Source organism: Sinohyriopsis cumingii, chromosome 16 (assembly GCF_028554795.1).
Source record: "Sinohyriopsis cumingii isolate HCF-2022 chromosome 16, ASM2855479v2, whole genome shotgun sequence".
Lineage (NCBI taxonomy): Eukaryota > Metazoa > Mollusca > Bivalvia > Unionida > Unionidae > Sinohyriopsis > Sinohyriopsis cumingii.
The window spans coordinates 86,320,063-86,332,993 of NC_142976.1; the positions used below are offsets into that span (position 1 = coordinate 86,320,063).

Sequence of the window (12,931 nt, forward strand, 5' to 3'; positions counted from 1 at the left end):
TGGGGTATTTATGACCACAGCAACATGATTTCACATCAAAACAATAGTTTAGATAGTTCAAGTAATGAGAAAGCAGCATCACTAATCAGGAGATCCATTAACATCAACCTCACTTGATGTCAATACAGCATACATGGCTATCACTAAAAATAGTTGAAAGACTCCATGGAAATCAAATGACTGCAGCTTTATTATTTATACTTTGGAACAAATTTGCCTTTTATTTGAAATGCTGAAATCAATCTGTGAGTTACAATTAAATGTGTAAACTTAATGAACTGTGGTATTTTGTATCATGTACTAAAGGACTTTATTAAGATTTTTCTAATCCATTAAAATCCATTGCTGATGCAATTAACCAATCTTGATCTGAATCTTGTAATCCGGAATACAGACCAATACCAAAATCTCCTTATTAAACCAATCACTTATTTTTGGGTCCAAACATTTTCTTTCTTCAATTACAATCAACTTTATATCAGTAAACTGAAACCAATCCACTCTGAAACCAAAATAAGTTTTCAATTCCAAAAGTCAATTTTACACTAAAATTAATCCTACCAAAATGAATTTAATAAGTACATATGACTAGTTAATGGTCTTTAATCAATGGTCTTTCAACTTCCTACAGCCATTAGAACTTACATAAAACACAACTTAAAAACACCCCCAGATGCAATGAAATCCTAATTATCAGACATTTTAAAACGACTGTTATTTTATAAAAACATTTTAACATTAACTTGCATGTCAGAACATCTCATACCTAGGTCAAAAAGACAACCTCAGTAAACTGAAAACCTCTACAAACTGAAATTTCATTCTGAACAGGTTTGACTGGGTTAGTGTCAAGTCAATTGCTATCAAATGCATGCACAGAATAAATCGCAAATGAATTAATACAATCCTAAATGCACTGAATGAAAACAATTTTAAAATAAGGAACAGTCTTACAATCTCAATACTGCGAGGTTTAATTGACATAAAATCTTACCATGTATTATAGAGAGCTGCTTTCACAGCAACTGATGCTGCATCAAATAGGTTCCCACCACATTCAAGTAACTTAAAGAAGAAATGGATGAAAAATATGGTTTGGTTACTAATGCTGTTTATATTTCCATCAATGAAACACTCCAAGCTGAAACAGACTGTACCAAGTAGGACATACTGATACCATATATGATCACTGATAAGTCCAACTGCAAACTGCATAGACCCTGATCTGCTGGTGCAGTATGCACTGGCAGATCTGGGTATATGCAGTTTGTTGGGAGTAATCAGCAGCACAAACAAGGTCTATGTTGTTTGCAATTGGATAGGGCTCATAAGTGATAAAATAAACAACACCAACACGTAGAATGTGTGACCGGTTTCACTTTAATGCTTCATCAGACTGAATTCAAACTGAATTCAACATCACTGCCTATGTCATTAAATATGTTGTTTCTAAGTGATCAATGAAATAAGCAATATGACATAAACAAGATGACGTCATAGCTTACATTTTTAACCTAATTATCTTATACTTTAACGAATAATTTACATGGTGATGTGCATATACAGGAAAGATTAATGATATCTTAATTGTTTGATTGCTTTCTGGGCTGGGGTGTAATTAATCATTGGTAGTTATTGTTCCAAGATTCCTGTCATCATAAGCTAGAAAAGATTTTAATGGGATAGTTTGGATACAGGTTCATCATATGATGTTTCGTTTAGGAGGTTATTCATATTTAGTTGTAATTTCTGGGGTTTTTTTTGTTGTTTCTTAAAATTAAAATTATATTATTTTTATTTTTTGTTGTTTTTCTGTGTGTGTGTGCATGTACGCAGTTTACTTTGTTGTTGTGCATACTTATCTGCTTATTGTTAGGTTCCTATAGATACAAATGGTGTGTGTGTGTGTGGGGTAGACTTTATCCAGCAGGCCATATCTGTTTAGCAAGCGTTGCATATTCTGGTGGGTCTTTGTTTATTTTGTATTCTGTGGGGGGTATCAGTTACAGACGTGTTGACTGAGATTCCCTTGGGATAAACTCTTGAAGAGAGTTAATTCTCTATCCCTCACATCTGTTTCTGTTATGTTCCTATAGCTATATTCGCTAGTCAGGATGAAATAGTTGTGTTTTTGTAGTATGGCCAGGTTTACCGTACATGTATAGGTGGAGGGATTGGATCTGCTCAAATTAGTACAGTCACAGACAGGGGTGGGGGTCCATTGGGATAAACTCCTTAATAGGGTTTTTGACTACTGCCTCCTCTGTGTACTGTTTCTGTGTTACTTAATTTCATAATTGGTTGATAATTAGTTGCGGTGGTGATTTTTTTTATATAATGGTAGACAATCCTGATTTAGTTAGTTTGTGATCGCAGGATGGGGTGGTGGTTTCCATTTGGGATAAACTCTTTAATAGAGCTATGCCCGCCACCCCTTCTGCCTACTGTTTTAATAGGTTGTTGGTGGGGTTTAGTTAATTGCTATGTGCTTTGTGTTCTGGTTTTTTTTTTTTTTGTAATAGTAATTAGTCCTTTGTACATGTTGGTTGTTATTTTGATGGTTTGGTAGTCCATATTTTATCATTTCTAATTTGCAAGATATTATTTATGTATTGAATTATCTCATCATGTAAGTTTTTATCCTCTATGTTGTCTGTGTACAATAATTGTTTTGTCTGCAAATTCCCTATTTAATTTTTTATTTTCTGTTTTATGGCATCCCTTTATGTTTTTGTATTTGAACAATATAAAATTAAATGTCGTTTGCTATCGTATTGAGTGTTGCATAAGATACATGGTTGTTGTTGTTGTTGTTGTGGGGTTTAACGCCATTTTTCAGCACATGATAGGCTATACATGACAGCCAGTATTAATGGTGGAGGAAGAACCTGGGAAAACCCCGCAAAGAACCACTGACACACAAGAAGCTCCTGGCAAGCTTTCTCACATACCCACATTGGCCGAATCCGAGATTCAAACCCACGCAGACAGAGGTGAGATGGCAGTGATCTGTAAGAGCGCTTTAGACCACTCGGCTATTCGGGGCCCCAAGATACATGGTGGTATGGATGGGATGATTTTCCTAAAGAAGGCTTTTTCTCCTGTCGACCACGCATCGTGTAGGTATAGATATAATCTTGTTTGAGTGTTGGTGTTTTTTTACTTTACCCCATTTCTCCCAGATTCGTTTCCAGTTTAGGTCTGGGTGTAGATATTCTATTTGTGTTTTGTGTTGGTTTGTATAAACGTTATGTAAGCATCCATATGTTTTTTCTTCATGTAAGCTCCATATTTCTTTGCTAGTTCTATATTCTATGATTGTTTTTTTATTTTATGTGCGATGTCTGGGGGTTTGAGTTTCTTTGTTAGTTTGTTATTTTTATATATTTCTGGGAAATTATTTAAGATTTATCCAAAGAAATAAACATATATGTTTTTCCATGGTCTTCGTCAAGGTGTTGTAATTTTTGCATTCTGTTAATGATGTTTGTTGTTTGTTTGATTGCAAGAATAGGGATGTTAAGCCCCCCTTTCTTTTTTTCCCTTTGCAGTGTCTGTTTACTTAGTTTGTGTATTTTCCCATTCCATATGAATTGGTATATTACCTTCTTGAATTTCCTAATGTACTGCATATCAAAGTCTATAACACTAAACTCATACCATATGTTACTAAAAAGGTATGTTTTAGCTATGTGGGCTCTGTCGATAAGGCTAAAATACAGCGAGCTCCACAAACGTAATTGTTTTTTAGTTTGTTTAGTACATTTAGGTACAGTCAAACCCGGTTATCTCGATTACGTCGGGGGTGTAAAAAAATCGTCGACATAACTGGGTCCCGAGATATCCGGGTTCATAAAAACCGGTAATTTTAAAAATGTCCTTGAGCATTACTCCTGTCTCTTGCTGGTGTTTACTGGAATCCCCTCCCACTGAATGTTACAATAAAATAAAAAAAACGCTTAATTGATAATAAAATGAAATGAACTAACCTGGTGTTGTTATCATTAGCAGCAGAGGGGGCGAATCGGACATTTTGTCCAATCGTTATTTGGCTTAATTATTACTTTCTGCACTCAACGATCTAGTGTCGTCAGCGCCTGGTAAAAAAAAAACGACGACGTCGTTGGGGGATCGTCGCGTCGTCATTTGGTTTAATTAACACCTTCTGCGCGTCGATCCCCAGCGTCGTCAGCGTCCGGTAAGCACATCGACGACCGCGTCGATGTCATCGCCCCCTCTGCTGCTAAGTGGTTATTTACAATGATCTTACAAACAGAGTGATCACTAACTCCTCCTCCTGTAGATCAATTAGGTTATTTGACTGATCGGTAAGTCTAAAATTAATTCTCGTTAAAAACCGATCATGGCATCGCATATAGACCGGATTAATCGGACTCTCAACGATTAAAAATCCCGGAGGGGCTGTTGGTGAAAACGAATAAAGGATATACCCCTGTTGAGCTTGATTTGATTGCTTGGTATCCACCTGGTAACTCCCTTCGATAACATCACACACTAGATTAATCGCTATCACCGATGCAATATTTACGTTGTATGGAGCAATATGCCTACCACCATCTCCGTTATCGTGTCTGAGGATAGTTGATGGGGGGGTGTCCGCGGGTGGATTCTCAGGCCAACCTAGTATGGTTCTTATTGAACTGTTATAAATATCAACCATATACCCCGGTGTGCTTATTTCAATCGTCGACGATAACGTCGGTTCATGAACCGTAATAGCGATTTTTGATTCCTTTCCTGTGATCGATTTTATCCTGCGTTGAAATTCTTTATTGATTTGCTCTATTTGGTATGACCCAGTTGGTATTGTAACCTCCTCCCAGTTTGGGGTCCCATCGGGTTTATTTGTCCGTGCAAAAACCAGCGAGTTATTAGGTTGTTGTCCGTTAAATGCGTCCGCTCGGATATTAGGCCAACTGTGATATACTCGCAATTTTGCCAGCGCTATTTCCTTTACTGGAACCGGTGATGGGAAGTTCACACTGAATTCGGGTTTCGTTGATGTTATCGATATCATACTTGTTTGTACCGGAGTGGTGTTCTCCGCGATCCGCTGAAGTAATTGAGACCCTTCGGGGTTCAGCGACATTATTATTATTCGTTGTCTTTAGTGTCTAATTTTAACAACCAGGTGGTTTCGGCTTCCAGTTGAAAATCCTCGATTTTTGACATCGCGGAGCTATATAACTGGACCATCGTGGAGAATTCAACATCGGATACGAACAAATTATCAATCGATAACGAGATCAACCCGGATAATTTCGAGTATGCGTCGGATACTATTTGATGTTTTACTGTATACTCGTTGAGTTTTTTCTGAAAACACGATGATATCTTCCTAGTGATTGCGTTGGCAACTCCAGCAACTGTTGTCATTGCGGAGACAGCGATTGGAACAGCGATCGGGGTTATCGTGGTCACCGTGGATAAAATAACACCGGCGCCAGCTACTATACCCGACACCGAGTACACGACCGCGTCGATGGCGGTTATTTTACGACGGTATTTTTTTATTTTTACACGGTATTGTTCGGAAAGCGTTTTCAAGTTCGCGGAAAATTCTTTTGCGGTATCGAATCGATATTGATGTGACGTCGGTGATACCTCTGATTCAACTTCCTTGGTGGTCATTTTTATTTTAAAAGAGCTAGTGTTTTTAATTACTTAGATTCGCTGCAAATTCCACATACCATGTAATGTTTGCCCGGGCTAGATTTCCATCAACGGCATAAATTGTAAACTGTTCAGTTGCGTTCTTGTCTATAATTGTTGATATTGTATTGTTAAACCCGGATGAACTCGACGATAATATATTAAACTGCATCATTGAAACCAGTGTCAGTCGATAAATACCCTTAACAGTTGCGGTGATATTTACTGTATTCTGTGTAGGAGTCCAATCGAATGATCCATGCCGAATTGTGTATACTGTGTTGATGATGTTCTCATGAGGGGTTTTTATTTTTTCGAATTGCTCTGCTACTCTCGGTAGTCCGTCTTTAATCGTTTCAACATCAGTTCTGATTATTCCTACTTCCCGCCAATGCGCGTCTACATTATTTATGATCGTTACAACATTAGTTTTGATTGTTTCTATTTCCCGTGTATTCTCGGTCATACTTTTTTTGTTTGCTGCAACATCAAGTTTGATTGTTCCTATTTCATATGTATGAACGTCTATACCTTTTTTGTTCGCTGCAACATCAGTTTTGATTAATCCTATTCCCCGCCAATACGCGTCTATATTTTTTTTATTCGCTTCAATATCAGTTTTGATTGTTCCTATTTCCTGTGTATGCGTGTCCATATTATTTATGATCGTTGTAACATCAGTTTTGATTGTTTCTATTTTCCGTCCATGCGAGTCTACATTATTTATGATCGTTGCAACATTAGCGCCGATTATTTCTATTTCCCGTTCATGCGCGTCTACACTCTTTTTGTTTGTTGCAACATCAGTTTTGATTGTTTTTATTTCCTGTCCATACGCAGTGATATCATTTATAGTTATTGTAATCTCATCCGGCTTGGTATTTTTTTTACCAAAGAATTTATCAAAGTTGTCATCGATCCTGTTAACATTTTTTCGCAACGGGGGTAAATTGGCCGACATCGCCGTAAACTCCAAAATAGCATCTCTTATTGTTTTAAGATTTGGTTCGGCTATCATCGCGGTTCCAAAAAAACTATTGATAATGAATTGCATACCGGCGACAGATACTTGTACCCCCTCGAACTGAATTGCTTGTATGTTAAATTTATTATACAAATTTTTTAACGAATCCGACATGGTTATATAATTGTCGCCAAGTGTACTTATTTTTCCATTTATTATCGATATATCTTCACCCGGTTTGAGTCGTCCGTCGCTGGTATACAGCGCGATAGTGTCCTCGGCGGCATTACGCTGTCGTATTAAAACGTCATTCAGTGACACATTACCGGATTTCAATTTACCCTGGCGGTCTTGAAATACAACTATTTCGCCCGGGTCAACACTTGTTAGATTCAACATATCAGCGATTTCATCCTCAATTAGTTTTTTTATGTCGGCGGCGGCCGTTTCCGTGGATTCTTTCAGCGCCGAAACCGGTCGTCCCCAAATATCAATCATTATTATTGTAAATGTTATTCTCTAAAATCCGTTGAGCTTCTACAACCCCACTAGTGTATTCGTTTACAACCATATGAGGTGGTTTCCGCGATGATGAAATCGCCGCGAGTACGTTCAATACCTCACGGCCACATATCGGTGGGTCACTTAATCGCTGTGTTGGCAGCGTGGAATAAAAAACCCGGGCTGAACACGCCCGGGCTGAACACGCCCGGACATACCGCATGAACTCTTTCGGCGGGGCTAACCCGTATGAATCAAAATAGACGATTGCACGCGGATCAATCGCGTACGCAACCCAATGAGTTCCCGCTCCGGAGGACCCATCGAGGTTAATTATGCCTGTTTCAGTATTCCTTGGGGCCGCCGGTAATTGATCCCTCATAAAAACACCTCTGAAGTTTTTTATCGCTAACGCGTTTGCGGCGTCTATTAAATCAAAATTAGACATGGGAGTTAATAAACGGTTCCCGGTAGTCTTAGACCCTTTCCCGAATACCATGAATACGGGGTTCCCGGTAGTCTTAGACCCTTTCCGGCCACGGGTCGTTTTTTTTTGTAACCTTTCCCGGTTGCCTTCTTCAATGCCATCCCCGCCGCGGTACCAACGGCTCCTAACGCCGCCGCCTTAGCCACTGCTGGTGCGGCCGCGGCAATTAATGCCGGAATCGCAGCTAACAGCGGAAATATCCCACCGGTCCTTTCCATGTTTTTAATTGCTGCGGCTGAAAAATCTATTTGAACACCCTTTTTATTCTTCATCGCATCATTGAAATGTTTTATTTGACGCGCCGTCAACGATATCTTATGATTACCACCTGCCATCTGTGACGGCTTCAGCGTTATTGTGGTTCCGCATTGTTTAGCCGACTTTGATCGTAATTTCTTGACTTGACCATTAGTCAACTCTACACTGACTACACTATACGACATTTTATTGTAAACGCGTTTGTGCTTTCAATTACATGTTTTCCACTGGTGCATCAATGATTCTCATTCGTCCACCAACACCTTCTAGCAGCATTGATTTATCGCTGAGAATGACAGCAACCGCTCTATAATTAACACCACCCGGGGCTATACGAGCTCAGAAGTGTATATCAACGACGGATTGTCTCGTTAAATCAAGATGTTCCAGCGAAAAATAATAAACCGGATACAGGTTTTTAAAATCAAGTTGTGATATTTGCAAACCAGTGTCGACGTTTTGATCACGACCCATATACGACAGCAATCGATGATACACACGTGCGATATGGTTATCGCCGTAATTAAGCTGTATATCCTCGGATGGTTCCTGTTGTCCGTTTATTCTCAGCGAAACATCCCTGACTCCTAATTGATCAAATATCATATGGCTGTGTTCTTGACTGCTCAATCGTTCCCTATTCTGTAGCGCTATGAATATATGACGCGGGGCTGAAACACCCTGTTTTGACGCCAGGTGCCATGTAAACGTATCGGCGACGTTATCCTCTTTAGCATCAGTTGTTACCGCTAGCCAACTCAACAACGATTTCCCTCCCTGTTCCATAAATGCTAACAATCGTGCTTCCGTGGTAACTGATGGAGTCAGCACCGGCATCCACAATGCCATTTTAGTTAAAATGACTTTACCGGCAGCGACGCCAGCAGCATGCCATATTGCATTGTTATCATCGCCCCTTCGCGTCAGCGCGATTGTATGCTTAGCCCCATAGATGACTTTTCTAACATTTCTGCAGAATCCAAATATGTGATGGAGTGGAATCGCGCATGAAAACTGTCGGCGTGGTCCTTGCAACATTCCTACTCGTGCTGCGAATCCTAGATTGTAATCATTGTTGGTGCTTTTTATAATATTGAAATTAGCGCCTGGTTTTGCTCTGCGATCTGGATTGGTTGCTTCAACCTGGTCAACTGCGGTATCTTTTTCCACCAGCACGTTGATGTACTGAATATGGTCAGCGTTATTGGTGGTGTCCTTCGCAAACATCATAGATGGGCCCGCCGATCTTGTATAATCATCCGAGTATCTCGCCAACCCAATTATCGTTGTTGCAACATCAACCTCGCGTTCTATTGATTCAATTTCTCGCCCGTCAATAAGATATCTGGCGCTCTCAAATAACGCCATGATACCGTTGTTGACGAAGCCAACTCGAACACGATGGTCATTTGGGTATGGTGCATTATCGGCGGTATTTGTCACGAGTTCTCCCTCGATTTCGATAAACGCTTCACACGGCAGAAAGTATTTACTGGTATCTTGGACTTGAAGTTCAATTCGCGATCGTAGGTCAGGTTGCGCTGCATAATAAGAATAATATTGATAATCACGGACAGAATCATCCCTGCGCACTGGGGCATCCATATCAAACGCGGGATCAGCGGTTCGCGCAAACATTTTATTATTTATCATGTTGATGTTTTCAATTGCGATTTTTTCGTCGTAAATTCTTTGAATTTAAACCACTTCCCGCTATCGCGTTCATGAGCGCGTTGGTTGCCGCATCGGCGGATGGCGAAGTCGCCAACGACGGAGTCGTCGCCAATGACTCTAATTTTTCTTCCACGGCGTTATTTATTACTTTACTGACATTTGCAGGCATCACTGTCGTTGATGGCATTACCGGTGGTTTCTGTTTTTTTCTCCTGGATTTCACCAATGACATTAGTTTGTCTCGTGCGGCAGAAAACGCCCTTCCGGCAACATCTCCAATGGCACTAATACCCTTATCACGAATAACATCAATAGCCTTCATTCCTAATTGTTTGGCTAACGGCGCTACTTTTGGAGCCATTCTTGTAAATAACCCCGCAATGGTGCTACCGAGACCATCTCCATAGTACGCGCGGTAAACAGGCAATCGTGAGTTTACCACGTAGACGAGTACTGGTTTATCGTGGTTGTAGTGTATGATCATCCTTATTAAAAACACCAGTTTTCCAATTAATCATCCACGAGTTCGTCTATGAGCGTTCGATATGCATTAATGTCCATAATACCGCCTGCAAATAACCGCTTGCAAATATCAGCGGCCTCATTGATTATTTCCGGAGAGTTATTTCCGGCTCGTTTTCCTCCGATTAGTACTTCCAGCCGTGATATATCACTGAGAACACTATTAGGACAGGTAACGCCGTAGGATTCTTTACCAACAGAGTATCCTTTTCCTTTTTTTGGTGTTATACTCTTAACTTCCTTGTGGAATGCGTCGTAATCGGATTTACTACGATGTGGTAATGCATCTTTATGTTTACTCGCTAAATACACTATTCTTGCCCAGTCCTTTAACGACTTTATATTTTTCTCGTAACCGCTATTGATATGCTTCTTATCTCGTATGTTCTTAGCAAAATTGTTGGCAGTAAAATTAATTAATTCTTCCCTGTTGCTGAAGCCTCTAATTTCATCTATTGTGCTCTTCTTGAGTACAATACGGGGTATATTCCCCTCTTTTTCTTCCGGTATTTCTTCTTCTGGTATTTCTTCTTCTGGTATTTCTTCTTCTGGTTCTTTCGCAGTAGCGCCTAGTTCTTCTTCGTCGGCCATTGTAACATAGGGTTCTTGTGGTTCGGTTATAGCGAGTGGTGGCGGCCTCCGTGTTGTAGCAGCCGCTATTTTTGCAGGAAGTGTTTCTAAAGACCTTTTTGTTTGTTCGGTCTGAGCCGCTATCTTTTCAAGCGCACCAAGAACGGGTACAGTTGCCGCCGTAACATCCTTAGTCGCTTTAGTTACCGGGGCAAATAACTGTTCACTTCCAACAGCAAAATCAGTTTGCATTTGTTGTCGCGTTTGAAGTTTCTCTCTCACTCTGTCTCGTAACGGTATAAACTTTCTAAGCGCTGCTAGCCGCTCTCTGGCTAGCCGAGTAGTAAGTGATTCACCTACCATTATTGTAAATTGATCCGCAATTTTCTAATTTTCCGCCGAGTGTACCATCGGGGGCTCCACGGAGTTTTCGTCTATAATCCTTCTAATGTTTTTGATCTTACTAGAAATCTCCCGGCGTCGTTCATAAACACGTCCGAGTTTTTTTCGTATTATTTCAACGGCAGTAAATAGTCCAATGAATGCATTTGCGTCATTGTGGTACAGGTTCTCATTAATCGTATGTTGTAATCGTTTTATAAAAAAATACTCGCGGGCCAGGGTAAAACGCCCCCGTTTCGACTGTTCGTTAATAATCTCATAATCGGATAATATTTTTTCACTGTCGAGACCATCAGATAATTCAATTCCTTGATTTTTTAATTTTGAAATCTCAGTTAATATATTATTGATGTCTTCGATATTCATTATTCTTATAAAACATCTTATTTCTAATATCAAAAATTTTAATAAAATTATTGGGGCCATTTTTGACCCCGTTTTTTGTATGGACAGTACAATGCCGTAGATCTCCACTCGAGTGTTGTGGCAGATTGCAGGCATACATGGACAGTACAATGCCGTAGATCTCCACTCGAGTGTTGTGGCAGATTACAGGCATATACATATACTTAATTAAGGACATTCACATCTTGGAACCCCAAAGCATACATCTCCGGGAGGGAGGCCTAGGGTGACAAACGTCATCGTAGACCGCCCAGAAGATATGCTTGGGGGACATCACTACATGTACTTAATTAAGGATGAATATATTTACAATGAAATGATTGATGGATGATGGGACGGCACAAGACAGCACAAACATAAAACGGCGGGGCGGAACTCTACGGCCAATTCAACCAATCAAAAGCAACCCAATTAAATTAACCCGGTTGCATGATTGTGAACAAAAGACAACCACACGCCCGGGTCAAGAGCGTGGGTTAGTTTTGATTAGTTGAATTGGCTTTCGAAAGCCCCAGGCTTATAACGAGTCATCTTGTATATAAAGTGACTAATACAGCGGCGTCAGTCACAAGGTGTGTGTTAATTTGAATTCCCTTGAATCGTTTGAATCCTTAAATACTTATTAATGGTGTTTCACGGCATTTAAATGAAACCAAATACTCAAATAAAACATTAAAAAAAAGAATACAGCTGTTAGATAATAGCGTGTATTTCATTAGTTTTCATCGTAAAATGATTAATTAATCGCAACATTAATTGGACTTGAAGGGACGCAACTCTTGTCATGAGACGCTATCACAAAACGAGTTATCTCCCTTTGATGTTATATATGAAAATCGAATTCTGTGACCCGTCTTTTTTGAGATCGCTGTTTTAGTTATATTCTCCGCAACATCTAGAACTGATTTACTACAAATATCGAAGTATTTACCAGCCGCATTCATAGAGCGAAATATTTTTTCCTCGTGCGTTATTGTATCAAATGACTTTACGGGTTTTGCCTTTCTCATCCCTCCTGTTTTTCCAAATTTGGAATTTTGACTCGGTGTAACAGCTCTTAGATTACACAGTCTGTTATTTTGAGGACATCCATCAATGTGATCAATAACGAGACCGTCGTTGATCAGTCCGTTAAACGCTTCATACACCATCCTGTGAATAAGATAGATTTTTTTCCCAGCATTAAATCGCAAGTATCCGTGATTATTTACGGTACCAACCGGCTTCTTCAGTCTGCGGTTTCTAACAATACCGTCGCGAGATGCCTCGTAATTAACAAACACAGGGTGAGGTCTGAACTCTTGGTCCATTTGTATAATAATACTACTTGTCTAATTTATTATTTGGTTTAATTATGAATCTTTCAACGTAGTCTTGGGGGGTTTTGATGACGAAGTCGGCGGTGGGGTTGATGACGGCGTTTTTAATTCGCTTGTCATAATAGCGTTTTAGTTCCCTGTATCGCTTTCCGCCAC

The 12,931-nt window shown here is 39.7% G+C and overlaps 1 protein-coding gene across 1 annotated transcript in view; it reads right to left on the minus strand.

Annotated features, from left to right (window-relative positions):
* LOC149780950 (exosome complex component RRP42-like) overlaps positions 1-12,931 on the minus strand; it is a 55,488-nt gene that overhangs the window by 10,712 nt on the left and 31,845 nt on the right. The window contains exon 5 of the mRNA XM_089938050.1: positions 995-1,065. Within this exon, the coding sequence (XP_089794176.1) occupies positions 995-1,065 (71 nt within the window). The remainder of the gene's footprint in view (positions 1-994; positions 1,066-12,931) is intronic.